The sequence below is a fragment of the Nuphar pumila genome, chromosome 8 (assembly GCF_984573655.1).
Source record: "Nuphar pumila chromosome 8, dmNupPumi1.hap1.1, whole genome shotgun sequence".
Taxonomy (NCBI): domain Eukaryota; kingdom Viridiplantae; phylum Streptophyta; class Magnoliopsida; order Nymphaeales; family Nymphaeaceae; genus Nuphar; species Nuphar pumila.
The window spans coordinates 64,996,877-65,017,127 of record NC_143256.1 but is presented as its reverse complement, the minus strand read 5'-3'; the positions used below and the strand labels follow the sequence as shown (position 1 = coordinate 65,017,127).

General features: G+C 36.8%; 1 protein-coding gene across 2 annotated transcripts in view; it reads left to right on the top strand.

Annotated features, from left to right (window-relative positions):
• Window positions 1-1,105: 1,105 nt before the first annotated feature.
• The window catches only part of LOC149829956 (histone deacetylase 2-like), a 149,387-nt gene continuing 130,241 nt past the window's right edge, over window positions 1,106-20,251 (top strand). For both annotated transcript variants that reach the window (XR_016433606.1, XM_090015657.1), the window contains exons 1-3: window positions 1,106-1,477; window positions 1,965-2,020; window positions 7,773-7,890. Coding sequence is in view for 1 of the 2 variants with exons in the window: in XM_090015657.1 (XP_089871783.1) it covers window positions 1,361-1,477; window positions 1,965-2,020; window positions 7,773-7,890 (291 nt within the window). In the remaining variant the exon portion in view is untranslated. The remainder of the gene's footprint in view (window positions 1,478-1,964; window positions 2,021-7,772; window positions 7,891-20,251) is intronic.

Below are 20,251 nucleotides of genomic sequence, written 5' to 3'. Positions count from 1 at the left end.
CGCTTTTATGAGCTATGTCTATGTCAATGAAGGGCGAACATTACAAGCCTTTGTTCACCTCATACATCGATAATCCCTTTTGCGATTTTCATTCACGTAGGGTAAGCATCAAAACGATTTATGAACAATACACGTCTTTAATCGCTTATTAGATTTTCATTGATGAATGATGAACATTACAAGCTTTTGTACGCCGCATATATCGCTAATCCCTTTTGCGATTTGTAAGATATTATGTGTTTTCGAGTATCAATTTGTGAGATATGGTCTTGTTTGTAAATATCGACTTGTAAGCTATTATGTTGATTTTCCGTATATCAATTTATAATATATTATGCTCAATTGTTGTATATCGTTGTGTAAGTGTAAGACCCACAAATTTTCAGACAACTTTTGAATAAAATTCATGAGGTATTTCCAGGTGAAAATAACATTTATACTAAAAATGCAAATCGAGTCGATTCCTGCGAGCCAGATATACTTAGGATATTCGTATCTTCGCGAATATATGCTCAAACCGTCAGGGAGTCATAACTTCCTCCTTAAATAAAATCAAGAGATTTGTACGAGCCAACTTTCTTCGTTACATCAATACAAAGAGAATGACGTACTCAGATTTTTTTGGAAAAAAAATTGTTGAAAACTCAAAATTTTTGCGGGACCCACGAAAATGTTGGTGGGACCCATAAAAATATTTCTCAAAAAATATTTGATGGGCCCCACAAAATATCCCATGTTGGCCCCACTTGGAAATGAACCTCTTGGAATTTCTGAAAAGCTAAGGCCAAAAGAGTAAAAGGGAAACTTGGAGCCCAAGTTTGGATTACCTGAAAACCAAGTAATCTTGGCTATAAATAGCCATGCCCACTTCTCTTTAAAATCATAAAAATCGACCCCCCCCAAGGGTAGATGCCCTTGCTCGCATTTGTAACCAAGCATTCTTGTCAACTGGACAAAAGCGGAATGCACAAATTTATATACGAGAAGCAAGAGAACATTTTAGTTCAAAGCATATTGTTACACGAGGACATTTTCGTTAAAAGCATATTTACTTTTTTTTTATATATTATTTTATTATAAAATAATTGAGGGCAACGTGATGACGGGTCCCAAGATATACGTCCGTACACCTAAAGACGCGAATTTGTGTTCCTCGGAGAACACACCACCCTCTCTCAACCCTCTCCCGGTCGACCTTGCCTGGAAAAGTAGATAGAAAAGTACTCTCTCTCTCTCCAGATTACAATTGCAGAGTCATCAATCTCATTGCACAGAAGAGACGATCCCGCTCTTCAAGACTTCAACCCATTTTTCTCTTTCCCGAACTATCTTCGCCGTTTCTTCTTCCCTCCGTTTTGCGATGACAACTGCTAAATTTCCTCATCCCTCCTCTCAATTTCCTCCCACCGACTCAGACGACCTCCGCAGGAAACGCATCCGATCATCAAAACTCTACTTTGACGTCCCACCCACCAAGGTATTCCCCATCCCTTCATCCTTTATACTCTTGTGCAAAGATTCATCATAAACTCTCTTTGTTCGTTGTACCCCAAGTGTCTTCTTTAGCGTTGGAATTCCGTGAAATTCATGAAAACAAAACGGGGAGTTGTTTGCGTCGGTCAAACTGGCGTAATGCTTATCACAATATGATGATAACGAGTGATTTTTACATGGGTAGGTTTGAAGGGATAAATTTTGAGAGGACCCATCAAAGTAGGTTATTTCGATATGATGGCTACTGAATTAGTTGGGCCCGCCCTTAAGATATTTGTTTTGTGCTTGAATGATTTCAATGTTGTGTTTCCTTTTGCTTTCCATGTATAATGTTCCCTGGTTATTGAAATTTTGAGTTCATCTTGGTATAGATACCTTTTTCTTTATTTTTTGTCATTTATCCCATTTTCTTCTTTAGTGTCTTTTATCATATTGGTTGGTACTGATCTTCCTGCATATTGTGAATGTAGGCTCCTGTTATCTATTCGAAATCCTATGATATATCATTCCTAGGCATGGAGAAACTGTAAGCTGTATTTACTCTGTTTTCTACATCTTGTATTTTCTGGTTGAATTTCTTGACCTACATTTGGCTTACTTCCATTTCATGTGCACTGCGTACTGTTGCATTTGACCCAGAATTTTATTTTTTGAACACTGGTTGCGGATTTATGCATGATTTCCTGACTAAAGGTGTGAACTATGCTAAGATTTAAATTCTTTGGAATTCTTGGTGTCTTGCATTTCTGGAAAACTTTATTATGGGAATTATTATGAACCCCGGTAAGACCGTAATCTATATATGGAGATGAGAGTAACCGTGGACGGTTTTTTCGTCCACTGTTACTGGATGAAGGAGTGCCGTTGATGGCACTTGCGATCAGTGCTCCTTTTTTGCGCAAAATAGCTATTTAGCAGCAGTCTTGACCGCTGCTAAAGACCTGGACGGAAACAGGTCTTTAGCGGTGCTTAGAAACCACCACTAAATACCTATTTTGCATGATTTGACACTCCAGGAGCATCCAATGCTTACTATTACGCCCAATTGTGTGTGTGTGTCTCTCTCTCTCTCTCTCTCTATATATATATATATATATATATATATATATATATAGAGAGAGAGAGAGAGAGAGAGAGAGAGAGAGATAGAGAGAGAGAGAGAGAGAGAGAGAGAGAGAGAGAGAGAGAGAGCACTCATGTTGACCGTCCATCGCGCATGCGTGATGGACGGTCAGCAAGCAAAAATGCTAAAAAGCACGAAAAAATGCTTTTAGCGGCGCTTTTGAAGTGCCGCTAAAAATATCTCCATAATACCTAGCGCACCCCCGCTAGGTGTTTAGCGGCGCTTCAAAGGAGCGGCTAAAAGCAATTTTTTTTCTTTTTTTGTGCATTTTTTGCATGCTGACCATCCATCACGCATACACGACGGACAGTCAGCGCATGTGCGCTTCGTTTAAGCTCCTATGGATTAAGAAGCTACCATGGGATATATATATATATATATATATATATATATATATATATATATATATATATATATATATATATATATATATATATATGCCTCAAAGGGGTTTGGTATAGTGGGATGGGCCGCTAGGCAAGCGGTCTAGGTTTAAATCCCATACTCGTCATTTCTTGCGCAAGCCGAAGGGTGGCGACTCCTTGGGGGCAAGGGGTAAGCCCATAGAGTTTTATGCTGCCAGGACAATGATTGTAACTATGGCTGGCAGAGCCAGCATGGCTAGGTCTCTGATCCTGGGGTGGTTTCTCCATGTAAATAATATATATATATATATATATATATATATATATATATATCTAGAGAGAGAGAGAGAGAGAGAGAGAGAGAGAGAGAGAGAGAGAGAGAGAGAGAGAGAGAGAGAGGGTATTTGAGGAACCTAGCCTCCTTAACCAGTTGCTTGGTCAAAAAAATTCTTCATTCATTAATAAAACTCATTACAGTGCTAGTATTTATAAGATTCATCAATCCCTAACATGGATCCTTATAAAGTGGATCTAGATAGATCTGGACTCTACTCAGCCAATCCAAATAGATAATAGACCCAAACCAAAGAATTGAAACTCAATTGCATCAGTTTCAACTCAATTAGACTCAACATGACTCCAACCCTACTCTTGTGAACCGTAATGCTCCACCACGCTTCTATGCATGCTTTATCCTTAAGGTGTGTCTGGCCGAGATCCACAAATTTGCCTCACCCGCTTACATTTTTTCCATTTGCATTTGAAACCCTTCTTAACCAATGATTTAATGCAACTTCCCATTGATGCTGATCTGTCAGGTATGACCTGATACCATACCACATACTACATATTTATTTATAAAATTTTATCAATTTTTTTTTATTATGCATTTATTTATAATGTTTCTAATAAACTGATATCTTTTCCAGAAACATTGAATTTTCAAAATCTCTCGAGATATTCAATGACGAGAAATCATCGAGAATGACATTTGTAACTATGGTTCATACTTTGTCATGTTGCCATCAGGTACAAACGCCTCCATTTTTCTGTTTCATACTGAACCCATTTAGCCAGACGATAAAACCAAATGTGATCCAATTCTCATTCTTTTATGTCACCTATCAAAAGATAGGATCTATATAATTGATTTATTTATCATTTTAGTGGAGCCGATCCCACGTTCACTGATACCCTTGAATAAAGGGACAAAGTAATAGTCCCATATCATTTAGGGAGAGAAACGAGGGCCCCTCTCATGTCTATTTAAGAAGCCTCGTTTCCCTCTCCCTCTTACTCTCCAAGAATGGTGCGTTCACGTGGAGTTGTCCATGTAGTCATCACCTCACTACTTTTTAGATTTGGTTTGACTTTTGAAAGTAAGTTACAAATATGCCCTCTTTCTATAATAAATGTCTTTCAATTATGAAAATGTCATGATAGTATCACATAATATCGCAATATTTTCAAAATTGGCAAGATTTTGAAAATATTGCACTATTATCAGAATTATTTTGGTTTTTTATTATATTGTGAGATTTCCAAAATCTCAGCAAAATTCAACACACACATTAAAGATCAGAAATTGTTGAAGAAATAAAAAAGTTGTTTTATCTTTTGTCTCTTCTAGGCAATTGAAAAGGAAAGAATGATTGATATATTCAAGATAATTATGTATTTACAAAATAGCTTCTCAGTTCATCCTATTTCATTAGATTCAAGATGTGATATGGTTCTGAAGGATGCATCATACATGGACAGTTCTAATAAGATCTCATTCTTGAACAAAAACCCATTTTGTGATTTATTCCATCTATTCTATGACCAGAATAAGGTCGATACACATTGCTCCAATGAATCAGAACAGTGTTTACAAGAAATGACAGATCAATTCACTCTATCAATAACCGAGCTTGATCTAGTGTATCATAAGGGATTTGCCTTTTCTATTTATTCCTATGGGTTGGATAAAAATAAATTAAGTGTGTGTGTGTGCCTATATATAGGGTGTTTCTCTTGTGGTGCTGAATCACTATAAATGGTGATATATACTTGATTTACATAGATTTAATCTCCAAACCAAAAACTAACCTTTGGGTCATGTTTAGCATGTCCTACTTAATATTTTTTGTGTTAAAGTGGAATCCAATATGATGTTCTGTATCATGTTTGCACCATACATATTTCGATGAAACGTGAGCTGTCAATTTTCATCATTTTAAAGAATTGAATCTTGTGGTGTATTGGACATGATAAAACTTCATAATAGTAAATAAACTATGTTGAGCATATGTGTATAATTAGATCTAACATTTGGTGCCTAGATCCATGCAAATAAGAGTTTGTACCACTGTATGGGCTCATGGTTCAGAACTACCATATATTTTCTCATATTATATACACATGGGTTTATATGTGGTACTAATGAAGGTATGAAATTGTTGAGCTGAAAATCATAGGTTCAAGTTGTATCAACTTAATCTGACCACATAGATGTATTCAACATTGTTTGTTTGCTAAAGATCAAACCTTTGAATGTGTTTTTTTGATGTAAAAAAATATGACATCTTGAGTCGTAAAATTTCGGTACCTTGTAGGCCGTTGATTTTTGAAGCCCTTAAATTTTTTTTTTTTTAGAACAGACCTGCTTGCATATCACAATGACATGATTCAAAGCTCATTCTCTACTAAACAAACGTTATAGATTACAATCATTGGGTCCAATCTTTAAAAAAAAATCTAAAAAATATGAAAAGAAGGTACTTTCACTTTTGTGATTCCTATGCCTTCCCCCCTACCACTGTGGTGGATCTATTCTTTCCACAACCCATGATTTGAGCATGCACTTTGTAATGTGGAAGGAAATAACTGTTCCCTATAAATCTCCTTGGCTTCTCTTGAGGCTCTTGAACTCTCTTTTCGGGATGGAACGTTTGTTCAGGACCATAGGATGCGCTAGGGTCCCGTTGAATTATACCTGGTAAATCTCTCCATCGGAATCCCGACCTGATTGGTGTGATTGATTATGGACCATCTCAATACAAGGCAAAGGATATTTTCCATCATTCTGCTCTGGTTATCCTCACTACGCACTTCTAGCTTATCAAGCCTTTTGTGTAGTTGAACATTGGTCTTATGAACTTCAAGCCCCACACTCCATAAAGAGTACCTTATTTATGGACTAATATGGATGGAGTCAGCCTCACTTTGAGTTTCGGTTACACACAGAGTTGTACTCTATGTTGTCAAAGGCGCACCTAGGCGCTGGGCGCCACCCAGCTCGACTAGGCGAGCTACCTAGTCGGTTCAGTATATATATACTGTTAGTTTATATATTTTTTATACATATATATTGAACCGTATATGTATATACTGTTGAGTATATATATACATAGACATATATACATATATGTACTGAACAGTATATATATAACAGTTATATATTTTATATATGTATTGTTTATATACTGAATAGTTTATACATACTGTTATATATGTATTGTTTATATATATATATTGTGTATGTTTTGTTTATCTACTTTATTGATTAATAATTGTTTGTTTTGAAATGTTTAATTAGAACAATGGAAGATGCAAACCCAAGTAATATTAATTGTTTGTTCGATGTTTAATGTCATTCACTCTTATGTTTTGATCTTTTAATATTAATTGTTATGCTTCATGCATGCTGTATTTATCTCAATATTGTGTAGTTTATCTTTTTCTACATTGTTTGTTATTTTTTTTTGCTCGCCTAGGCCTTTTCGAAGGTCCACCGACTAGCCCCGCCTAGCGCTTTTGACAACATAGGTTGTACTCCTGGCTGTGCTTTTAAAAACTCCTGTATTATACTTTATGTACCTGCACTCGCACCTGTACCTATGTGACATATACTGGGTGGACCTCGTTTTGGAGCCGCATTGGGCATTGCTCATTTGGGTTCAGCATACATGCATTTGGTCCTTTGGTCAATGTCCAAGGGACGTTACATTTCATCCACTCGCATTTGGTAAATCCCTTTCTAAACATATTCTCTAAAAAAAGAATGTTTTCCAGCTAGCAAATGTATACTATGCCCATGAGATACATCTCTTTGCTGCTTAACTTTTAATTGGTTTTCATTTTTTTGGTCTAGTAGGATTAGCAAAATGCTAGATGTTCTTTTGTTTATATCTTTGTGCACAAAAAATTGGCTGTATGATAGGTAGAGTTCTTGGTTGATGTTATGGGCTGATAAAGAGTTACTGAGGATTACAATCACCATAATATATTGTTTCTCCATATGAGGAAAGTGGATTTTCATGCATTTCTCTTGGCCTTGAATACTTCTCTTTGGAACCACTGTTGGGCCATGATCATCCATTGCGCATACTGGTTCACTGTTGATGTGCTTATTGTTACTGCCAGTTCTACAAATCTTACTATGGTTTTAATCAAGCTTAAACTTATTGCCCTAGAAAAAGAAAATCAAATAGAAAAATTTGTTTCTTCTACAATCGATCTACTCTATGCAAAGTTTGCTTTCATATAAAAACTTTCCAAGCCTGGATGTAAATATCTTATTACGTTCCATTATTTTGAGCTACTTTTCCCATACTAAAGATTGCTGCACCTATTGTCATTGGCATAAATTTTTTATCTTTCTGTTATTTTTGTTAGTTTATAATTCAAAGACAACCTTTATCAATTGTATCTTTTCAGAAAATATTTTATCTTAAGTATTGAGGTTGCTCTTGTAAAATTTCTACTGCTTTCTGTGTTTTAATTATTTTACTCTTTAATTGATCAAGGCACCCATTCGATTCCTCAAAATGGGGACATATATGTCAATTCCTTGTATCAGAAGGAGTATTAAACAAAAATCAAATAGTGGATCCAGTAGAAGCTTCACAGGATGATCTTCTGGTGGTAAGTTGATACTCCATTCTTCTTCCCTGACCCTGAACCCTCAGATGGCATGATTGGTCATCAGTCTCTAGCTCACAAGTTCTCCATGTTTGCAACCTCCACAAATGCTGCTGGTCGAACTCATAATCTCGTTTTTGACATGAAGAACAAACTCTGAACAACCAAATAACATAAAATGACAAGTCTATCAAGCGTGGACTGGATGGTTTCATGGTTAACCCAAGCCCTAACTGGATATGGAGAGTTGGATAGGAGTTCAGATTTGGGTCATTGTCAGGTCAGCAATCCGTCATCCCATGTTTAGATACATTTCATTTGCTAGGTTACTATTATCTGATCTGTGTTAGATATGGGTATGGCTTTTGGGTCAGATAGGACAGACACCTGATTTAACCATGATTTATTGTTGTAAACTTGTAATAAAAATATAAAAGTTGACCAGATTAATGACTGGCTTCATTGGCTACTATTTTTGTCACTTATTAACATGTCTCATGTTTGAAATCAGTTCGTTCATCATAGTTGGCCAGGTGAAATGCATTACTTATCCACCAAATAACAAAGTGGATTCAAACACAAAAGTGACTACAAAGGGCACACTCACAAAACCCACAATGGGCACACTAAAGAAGGCTCACAAATATAAAAAATATAATTTATTTATGTTCATAAAATGTGCAAGAAAGCATACACTGAGTCTAATGACCCCAAACTGACCCTCGAAAAATGCAGATTTTTTTTAAACGATTGCAGAAAACCTCCCACGAACCTGGGCCACATTACAGATTTAATATTCACAAGCTAACTATTTCAAACATAGAATAAATTTAAACCATTAACTGAAATTGCATTTAATCAAATAATTTCAATTAAGTTCTACATAGTTTTCAAATCAAAACAAAATCTCCAGTGTACGTCGGAACCTGAGCCACTAGATCATGACCCTCATGCCCTCCAGCCCGGCCAGTCCCTCCATCACGATGCCACAATACTTGAAACACATTTTTAAAAACCGAGTAAGACTTGAAGTTCTAGTAAAAGACTCACTCAAATTCTAACAGTAAGGAAATAACATAAAGTAAATCAAACACAAGTTTAGGAGGGATCACAAGTAACATATCATCATAACAAACTTATCATCTATGTCACAGGGACTCGGCAAAACAGATGCCGCACCCGCGTCGACGCGACGCGACGCGGGTGCGGCACCGGGTGCGGTCAACACACCCAGGGTCATTTTTGTCCACGATTTGGGCGTAATTTTTTTTCCCTCGATGAAAAGGAAGATTAGGGCAAAAATTTTTTTTTGCCCTAATCTCTCCTCTCTCTCCCCCGAGCTCGAGCTCTCTCCCATCGCCACCCCAGCTCCGCCTCTCGGCTCCTCCTCTCCTTTCGCAGGTATGTACCCTCTCTCACTCTCTTCTTGGGTCGGCAGGGGAGGGGCCGAGCACCCCCCCCTCTCTCGGTCTCTTGTTGGGTCGGCAGGGGAGGGGCTGAGCCCCCCCTCCTCCCTCATTTTTCGGCACAGGAGGGTTTTTTTTTGGGTCGAAAGGGGAGGGGCCGAGCCCCCCCTCCTCCCTCATTTTTCGGCACAGGAGGGTTTTTTTTTGGGTCGAAAGGGGAGGGACCGAGCCCCTCCCCCATCTGTTTTATTTTTTGGGTCGACAGGGGAGGGGCTCGGCCCCTCCCCCATCTGTTTTATTTTTTGGGTCGACAGGGGAGGGGCTCGGCCCCTCCCTCATCAGTTTTATTTTTTGGGTCGACAGGGGAGGGGCCGAGCCCCTCCCCCATTTGTTTTTTTTTTGTTTTGGGTCGATAGGGGAGGGGCCGAGCCCCTCCCCCATATGTTTTTTTTTTTTTGGGTCGACAGGGGAGGTGCCGAGCCCCTCCCCCATATGTTTTTTTTTTTGGGGTCGACAGTGGAGGGGCCGAGCCCCTCCCCCATATGTTGTTTTTTTTAGGTCGACAGGGGAGGGGCCGAGCCCCTCCCCTATCTGTTTTTTTTTTTTTTGGGTCAACACGAGCCCCTCCCCCATCTGTTTTATTTTTGGGTCGACAGGGGAGGGGCCGAGCCCCTCCCCCATCTGTTTTTTTTTGGGTCGACAGGGGAGGGGCCGATCCCCTCCCCCATCGGGCTCTTTTTTTGGGTCGACAGGGGAGGGTCCGAGCCCCTCCCCCATCTGTTTTTTTTTTTGGGTCGGCAGGGTAGGGGCTGAGCCCCCCCCTGCTCCCTCTGTTTTCAGCAGGGGAGGGGCTGATCCCCCCCTTCTCCCTGTGTTTTCGAATTGATTTGAAAATTGTAATGTATTTTTTTTTTGTTTTCAGGATAAAAATGACGGATAAAGGGAAAGGACTTGCGTCATCCTCATCCCATCATGTGAGTTTTGCTGCTAGTTTTGCTGATAGTTGCAGTGAGATTGATGATGTGAGGCCACTATGGGTACATGTAGATAAACTTGCAAAAACTGGAGAAGGAGGTGGTGAAAACAAGAGATTTCGATGCAAGCTTTGCGAAAGATATTTTGTTGGGTCTTACACAAGAGTGAAGGCTCATTTGTTGAAGATATCAGGACATGGCATTTCAGCTTGCAGAAAAGTTGATAAGGCAAGAATATGAGAAGAGAAAGGCAATGGCCGATTCTTATGCAGTCAGTGTGCCATTTGCAAGTCACCAAGAAGATGTTGAAAAAAAAGAAAAGTCAATGTAGGAGGTAGATGAACGATACAAGCAGCATTCAATACATATGGAAGAGAAGAATTGGATAGAAAAGTTGGGAGGTATTTTTATTCTGTTTCACTCCCATTTAATGCGGCTAGAAATCCTTATTGGAAGGATTTAGTAACATCCTTGGCAAATTGTAATTTGAGTGGTTATCTGCCTCCAAGTTCAGAAAAAATACGAACCACACTTCTTGCAGAAGAGAGGACAAATGTAGAGAGGTTGCTAGAAATTAAAAAATATTCATAGGAGCAAAATGGAGTTTCCATTGTGTCTGATGGATGGACATATATTCAAAGGCGTCCATTAATCAATTTCATTGCTTGTTCGCTTAGTGACCCAATATTCTTGAAAGCAGTTGATGCATTTGGGGAATATAAAAATGCAGAGTATTTGAAGGGATTGTTTATAGAAGTGATAAAAGAAGTGGGTGATCAGAAAGTGGTACAAATCATTACAGACAACGCTCAAGTTTGTAAAAGTGCAGCGTTGAGTTTGTAGAGTGAGTACTCTCATATTTTTTGGACTCTTTGTGTAGCACACAGCTTAAATCTAGCCCTAAAGAGCATATGCAACCCCAAAGAAGAAGAAAATTCACAAGCATATGCTTTATGTTCATGAATTGAAGATTTAGAAAGAAATGTCAAAAGCATTAGGAATTTTGTTGTTAACCACCATCGTGCTAATGCTATATTTAATAAGCATTCTGATTTGAAATTGTTGAAGGTCGCTGAAACACGTTTTGCGTACATCATTGTGATGATGAAGAGGATTAAAAGAGTGAACAATGCTTTGATTAACATGGTGACTGATGAAAATTGGACATTCTATCGTACTGATGATGATATGAAGGCTCAAGAAATTAAGAAATTCATTCTTGATGATGAGTTTTGGGACAGAGTGGTATACTTCCTTCAATTTACGCAACCTATTTGAGAAATGTTAAGAGAAGTTGATAAGGATGAGCCCATGCTTCACAGAGTTTATGAAATGTGGGGTAATATGATTGAAAAAATAAAAATTATAGTTTTCATGCATGAAGAAAAAAATCCTGCATTGGATGATTCAGATTTTTTAATCATATTCATTCAATTTTAGTCAAAAGATGGGATAAGAGCAACACTCCTTTGCATTGCATGACACATTCTCTTAATCCAAAATATTATGCAAATAAGTGGCGGGCTGGTGGTATTGGTCGTGTCCCTCTAAATTTAGACTCAGAGCTATCAAGACATAGAAATATGTGTATGACAAGACTTTTTCCAGAAGCATATCTTCTACATCAAGTCACAGAAGAGTTTGAAAAATTTTCATCTTCGAGATTATATGCACCGACATTCTTCGCGAGAAAAGAAGATAATATAGATCCTATCACATGGTGGTCAACATTTGGATCAGAAACACCTCTTCTGCAATGTCTTGCATTAAGATTGCTATCGCAGCCTGCTAGTTCATCTTGTTGTGAAAGAAATTAGAGCACATATTCTCAAATCCACAACATGAAGAGAAACAAACTCACCAGCAAGCGTGCAAAGAATTTAGTATATGTTCATTCAAATCTTCGATTACTTTCGCGAAGCAATGATGAATACAGGTACTAATTTGCTTTCTTAGTTATTTGATTATTTCTTAGTTTTCATTTAAATATACTTTATTGTATTTATCATTTTTAAATTGGGTTTATAATGCAGACAAGGAACATTCAAATTTTGGGATGTAAACCCAGAAGAGTGTGACTTCGAGGGAGAACATGAATTCAACGTAACAAACATAGATTTAGCTGAGCCCAGTATTCCTTCTAATGATGCATTTGATGATGAAGAAGAAAATTATTAGCATCTATTACTTCATCACGATATACTTTGGTATGTAATTTAGTTCTTTTATGCAATACTTATTTGATTGATATTTAGGTCGATTTATGTAATTGCTTTACTTATTTGATTGATAATTTGATATTTAGGTTGATATACTGCATGCATGATGAATCATATTATGAGTTTATGACAATGTTTATTGTTAAATGTTAAACTGTTAAAACTTCAAAATTATATATATATATATATATATATATATATATATATATATATATTTTACATTTTTGCCCCTACCGCACCCCCGCACTCGGGTATTTTGGAAGTGCCGTATCCCCGCACCCGCACCCGCACCCATGTGACATAGCTTATCATCTAAGCGGTTCAAGCAAGCAAATATGAATTCTATGTTAAAACAAACTTTTTAAGATACATGAAATTGATGCAACATTCATGAATATCTTTTAAGTCCATTAACCAATATTTTCTTTTGCATGCATGTCCCTACTTAATGCACACCAATATTTAATGTCCACTTTCTTAACAACTTGCAAATACTCAGAATGGGCAAAATTCTTGAGGTTTAAGGCAGTTTTCAGTAGTAGCCTATCACACAATTTGTATTTTATTTACTGAGTTCTACACTTGTTCCTCGATCGATATAAAAAATTCACACCATGATGATGAACCCACTCCTATTGAAGCCAATGATAAAGAAGACGAAGAAGATATTTCCTTCCATCCTCCTATCTCCCAACATAGTGATGAAGGGGCATCGAGAGACCCCATAACATATACCCATAGAGACAAAAACCGTTTTAGGAGTGCGATTGAAAAATACAGTGAACCTAATGGTTCCAATTCAATAAATGATAAAAATCTACGAAGAACTGAGAGAAATAGAAAGATGCCCTCTAGGTTCATCTCATATGATTCCTTTACTCCTAAACATAGAGCCTGTCTTAGCGCCATTCATTAGTATGTAGAACCCAGGAACTTTCAAGAAGCCAAAATGAATGAAGAGTGGATGAAGGCAATGGAATGTGAGCTTTCAGCTCTCAACAAGGCAAAAACTTGAGAATTTCAAGTTCTTCCTAAGGGTAAGAAAGCAATAGGGTGAAGATGGATATTTAAGGTAAAACCTAAGAGCGATGGATCTCTTGAGAGATATAAAGCTCGGTTAGTTGCAAAGGAATATAGTTGAGAATACAGGATTGACTATGAAGAAACGTTTTGCCCCTTGACCCGAATGGTCACTGTCCGATGCCTCATCACCGTTGCCTCAATTAACAAATGGAACATCTATCAAATGAATGTTAAAAATGCCTTCCTAAATGGTGATTTAAATGAAGAGGTTTATATGGATGATCCACCAGGAATGAAGATTCCCAAAGGAAAAGTGCTTCGCCTTCGAAAAACACTTTATGGTCTAAAACAAGCCCCCAAGGCTTGGTATGATAGGTTTAACTCCGTAATGTTAGAAAATGGTTTTTCGTCCTGTTTCATTGACACTGCTTTATTCGTTAGAAAAACCAATGCAGGGATTGTCATTCTGCTTTTGTATGTAAATGATATGCTAATAACCAGAAGTGATACTACAGGGGTTAAAAACATAAAATCAATTTTAAAGGATAGATTTAAAATGTCTGATTTTGGGTTTCTAACTTATTTTTTGGATATTGAAGTGGCATACTCTCACCGAGGGTATTTTTTGTCTCAAACTAAGCTTGCATCGGAGGTTATTGGCAGGTCAGGTATTACAGATGATAAAGTTTGTGAAACTTCTGCTATTGTAGGAGCTAAAATGAAGATTGATGATGGCATTTCTCTCTCCGATCCCACCCACCTACAGGCAGCTTATGGGATCCTTGATGTATCTGAGTATTACTAGACCAAATATTTCTCATGCAGTTCATACTGCAAGTCAATTTCAACATACACCAACATTAGTTCACATTAGTGCCATCTTGCGAATTGTGAGATACATAAAGGGTATACTAAACAATGAAATATTTTTATCTTCCTCCTCTGAATTGAAATTAATTGCTTATACTGACTCTGACCGGGGAGGTGACCCAAATAACCGTCACTCCACCACTGGTTTTTGTGTGTTTTTAGGAGACTCGTTGATATCATGGAGGTGCAAGAAGCAGCAAAAAGTGTCCTTATCCTCTATTGAAGCTGAATATCGAGCCACAACAACTACTACCGTGAAAATTGTATGGATTCATCAGTTAATAGAAGATATAGGGATCAATGTTGAAGGGGCCCACCAAGCTATGTTGTGATAACAAGAGTGCAATTTATATTGCCAAAAATCATACATTTTATGAGCGAACTAAACACATTGAGATGGACTGTCACTATGTTCGAGAAGCATATCTCAAAGGAGTCATAGATCTTCTGTATGTCACTTCAGAATATCAGTTGACAGACAGATTTTTTCACAAAAGCTTTGTGTTCTCCGTGATTTAACTTCCTTCTTGGCAAAATGTCGGTCATCATGCCCTAAGTTTGAGGGGGGGGGGGTGTTAAATTGTAATCCAATATAATTATAATGTTCATATATATTTTATATATATAAAGAAAGATACATATACATATACATATATATTTCATATATACGTATATTTATCTTTCTAATTATATATATATAAATATATATTAGCCATAGGGGTATTTTAGTCTTTTTTATTTTTACGCATATTCCTTTTGGAATATGCATGTAATTCTTTTTCATTTTTATTCTTTATTCTTTTTTTTTTTAACTTTTTATTTTGCCTTGGGAGGGCCCCAACATGATCGTTGGGCCCTTCCAACGGTCACATTTGTGACCGTTGGAGGGTCTCCAACGATCACATTGGGGCCTCTCCAAGGTCCCCCTTTTGTGTTATAAATAGGGGTCCTCTCCCCTTTGTATTCTCATTCTTTGGAGCTTATGCTCTCCAATTCGTTCAATACAAATCTCTTATATTTTTTTTAGTGTGTGCATTTGTGAGATTTAGTGGGTTGTGCTTTTGTGCACAAGTGTTCTAAAGGGTTCTTATTGTGTATGTGTGCACATGTTTATCATCAAGAATATCAAGATCTTGATCATAGCATCTTGTTGAAGATACTTTCATAATAATATCACGTATTTTCATACTTAGTCATTTTCAGTTTTTTTAAAAATTTGGTTAGGTATAGAAGAAAAATCGTTTGAGCCTCGATTTTAGATCAATGCTTTTGAGTCTGGGCTTGGCCCAGGTGTCATCGACAAGGTCGAGACGAGCCAATCAAAACGTGAGAAAGAGTTTTATTTTTGGCCTTTAAATTCAAGCGAAATTCAGGTTATTTTTGGGCGAAATTCAGAATTTGATATTCGTGTGATATATCGTTTGATGCGTCTCCAAATTCTAAGCACAACGATATTTTATTTTCCTTAATTCGAGCTACGGTTGGCCCAAAAATCACGTTTTTTCAAAAATTGAGCAGTTTGTCGGTTCGGATCCGGACTTGGATCGGATCAGATCTGCTGGATTTGATCCAAATTAATATGGATTTGGACTCTATTCAAGATACATTAATCTGGTATTGATCCATCCCAAGACCATTTGGATTTTGAGTTGGATTTGGATCTTGGATCTGGATCCAAATCCATGCCCAACGATTTCTCCAACTTTTAATTCATCAAAAAACTTTAAATTGGGGTTTATTAATGTTAAGAAGCCTCCCAAGTTAATTTGGTAACTTTTGGATGCTTTTGAAAATTTATTTATTATTTAACATTAAATAAATAATTAATTTAATGTAATTCCAAAAATTTATTTTGATCCTTATTTAGGACTCTAAGTAGAGCCCTTAAACCCATGTAAAATCACTTAAGAAATGTCCTAGTTCAATGAAGTAATTTTTGGAAGCTTCTAGGTATTTATTTATTAATAATTAATTAATTAATTAACTTAATTCCGAGATTTATTTTTTAGAATGTTTAGGACTCTTTATAAAGCCCTTGTTCATGCCTTAGAAGTTTTAACTAAGACTTTTAAAAACACTTAACTTTGAAAAGTCAACACTTGAAGAGTTTCAAAAAATTCGGGAAAGTAGGTGAGAGAGAAGAGAGTTTTAGCTGGAGCTGCACTCTCTTCTCCAGCCCATCTAGAGCTCTATAAATAGATCAAAAAAAAGAGAGAAGAAAAGAAAGAAAGAGAAAGAAAAGGGAAAAGAGAGGAAGAGAGAGAAAAAGAGAGATAGAAGAAGAAGAAGAAGAAGAAGAAGAAGAAGAAGAAGAAGAAGAAGAAGAAGAAGAAGAAGAATGCTATCTTCTTCGATCGTCTGACATTTTCCATTATTGTACTTATTTCTTTTTCGATCTACGGTAAAGGTACAGGTTCCTCTCTTATTTCGAAAGAGAAAAGAGTATGGATTTGTATTCCATGCAATGTTTTGGTTAAAATACATGGGAAAAGAGTAAATCTAGATATTTACTCTAATAAAAGTTTGATTTCTATCTTTTTCAAAGCTTGTTTATGGGAAAAAAATTATATTTACGCACTTTTAATTGTGGATCCCCGAATCGGGATAGATTTTTCATGTTTGAAGTATGTGCAAATCTGGCCCAGATTTAGGGCACGTGAAATCTGGAAATTTTAAGGCAAAAATCGTGGAGTACATGTTTGTTTTTGTATGAATACAAAAGATAATTATTGTATTAGCTTATGATTTGCTTTATGAATCAGTGTGCATGATTCCAAAGGTGAGTATATATGCGTACTTGTAAGCAGCCTATTGGTAAGTATGCTCACCTAGTGATAAGGGTGCTTATGTGTGTAGGTTCATTTGAACCCTTGTACAAAATATGCTGTCTTAATTTCACTGCACATATGTTTCGAAAAAAAAAATGTATATATATATATATATATATATATATATATATATAAATTATGGTAACTGTTTTCTCTCGAACTGGGCAGGTCGGTTGACCAGGCCTGATTTGATGATGGCCCGGGCTGACAGGCTTGCCCTGTCAGTTCTGCTGAGACTTGGAACCAAGCCGAGTGGGCTCAGCTAGGTAAAATTCCTTAAAAAGAAATTTCCTATGTTTTTCATATATATATATATATATATATATATATATAGGTAATTTTTTGGGTTGCCTGGTGGGCTGTCAGGCCAGCTGAACCTGGCTGGGCACTTGGCAGCCCAGTCGAGTGGCTCGGCAGGGCATGCCGGGCCTTGCCTGCCCAGTCCAGCCTTCGACTGGAGTAGTACAAACTTGGCAGCCTCCTGCCTGGTCGTGCCAGGTCTGCCCAGGTCAGACCCAGCTGATTGGGCTCAGCTGGGCCTGAACCGAACCCCAGCCGACTGGGTCGGCTTGGTGCTGAACTATGTTTAAAAAAAAAGGGTGTTGAAGTTGGTGCTCACGTGTAAGTAATGTCAAATGTTCAACATTTTTGGCACATTGAATGCATTGATTTGAGCTTAAAGAAAAATTTAGTATGATGCAGTTAAATTTCAGATTCTGCTTATTATAAATGTTTAGGCTATATGCATGCAAAAATGTAAGGGAATCATGTTTACTTAATGGATGAGCGTTGTTTATACATGCAACCTGAATTTATATATGCATATGCATGCATCATCGAACCTAAATATGAGTGCATTTGATTCATTTTCAATATATATATATATATATATATAGTCAGCTTTGTATGTTAATTTTCAGAATATGAAATCATGCATTGGATATGAATATGGGTATTGAATGAAAGCATGCATTTCATGAGTGTTCACATGTTTAGTTAAGTTAATTTGTGAATAAAAGCATGCCTTGGCTCTCATGTATATTGGAATAAGTTTATGAATTAAATTACGCATTGGGCATGATCATGTGAACCCATGCATTCAAAAAATGAATGTGTGCATTTGAATATTATTGTTTCCTGCACATTTCTGGAAATTGCATGTATGAGCGTGCATTGATAAGCATGTGAAAGGAATGCATAGTGGCATGTGATTAATGATTTTTGCATATGAATGCATCGACAATCAAATTGGATCATCTTAGGCAGTGTGAGCCTTGAACATGTGTTGCTCTTGTTCTAGTTGTTATATGCATTGCAAAAATCAAATATGATATTATTGTCTTATTGTACTGTTCTATGTTACCACAGGTTGTGGTCCCGTGAAGAGCTTCACAAGCTTATTTGCAAGCTTATGTTATTGAATTGCAAATTAAAATAGATGAATTAATAACAAGATAAAAGAAATTAAAGAACAATGTAATCTACGACTAAAACTCCGTGTGCGTTGTTGTTGCCTCTGAACCCGATATTGAGGGATCACCTTCTCAGTCAGTATCAATATAGGCAATTAAATCCAGAGTAGATAAAGCAGGCAATAAGAGACCTTGATAACTAGAAAACCTAATATATCTAATAATACCCAAAACAACTCTTATATGAACAAAAGTAAAAGCACGCTAAAATTGACTAGCGTGTATACATGTGCTATATCAGGTCTAGTAATTGAAAGGTAAGAAAGCGCTCCGATAAACTGTCTATAAGGTGTTGGATCTGCAAGTGGTTCCTTATAATCAATTTTCATTTTAGCATTAACTACTTCTAAAGTATTAACTTTCTTAAAATATGTGATTCCAGACCTGGAGATAATATCAAGAGCAAATTTTGACTAAGACCATAGATAACCCCTAGGAGAGAAAGCAACTTCAATTCCTAATGTAATGCCGCATATTTTTATACTTAGTCATTTTATGATTTTGTAAAAAAATTGGCTAAGTCTGGGAGAAAAATCGTTTGAAACTAGATTTTAAACCAAAACAATCAAGCTAAGCGTACAAAACTCTCTTACTGAAATTTTGTTTCAAGTACCTCAAAATGAAATATACTAAAATCATAGGATCAAGGGCTAATGTTTGCTACCCTTGTGGGTAAGGAACCCCCTAGTGAAAAAATGTAATATTTTTTCAGTGTTTTTTGCACATCTAACCATCCAGATGTGGTCTACATATTAAGTTCAGTAGAAACTAACATTCAGATGATTTTTTTCTAACGTATATGTTAGATTATACTAGGGTTAAAAAATCAACGTCCTACAATGTACCAAATTTTCAAGCCTCAGAAATACATATTTTTACATCGAAAAACTATCCAAGAGTTGATTCCTACTATATGACCATGCTGAACACATCCATGAGGCCATATTTGGTCAAAACAACCTCCCCCAATGAGTTCCAACCAGGGGGTTCCTTAGAGGGTAGCAAATGCTATCCCATCAAGTAGTGAGGCATGCATAAACTTACTGACTACTATCACTGCATAGGTAATCATGGGTCTGGTAGTTTTTAAGTAAATGAGTTCACCAACTAACCTTTAGTATCTTCTTATGCCCTCAAACCTTTCACCATCACTATGCCCCAACTCATGTTCCTCAATTAGATTATCCACACTTCTACATCATCCTACTGACAAGTTCAATACATGCACACTTACCTCTGTATTAGTTTTCTAAGAATTCCATTACATGCATGCATGGATGTGATTATGGAACTAGAACTACTGAACTTAACTCCTTGTTTCTCGTCCATTGTGATTATTTAACTGCCTTGATCCCTTTCAGCAAGGCTGTTTCCTGCTTATGAGCTCATAGCTAGAATCTATGCTTCATTTATTTCTCTTGAATTTTGTGAAACACCTTCAAGGTCCTGTTGAATATGATACTTGTGCATTCTATATGACAAATTGAATGAAATTAGATATTTAAGAATATGAAAGAATCATTCTTCATTTCTTTAAAGGTTTTGCATGTTGTGATCTGTTATCTTGATCAG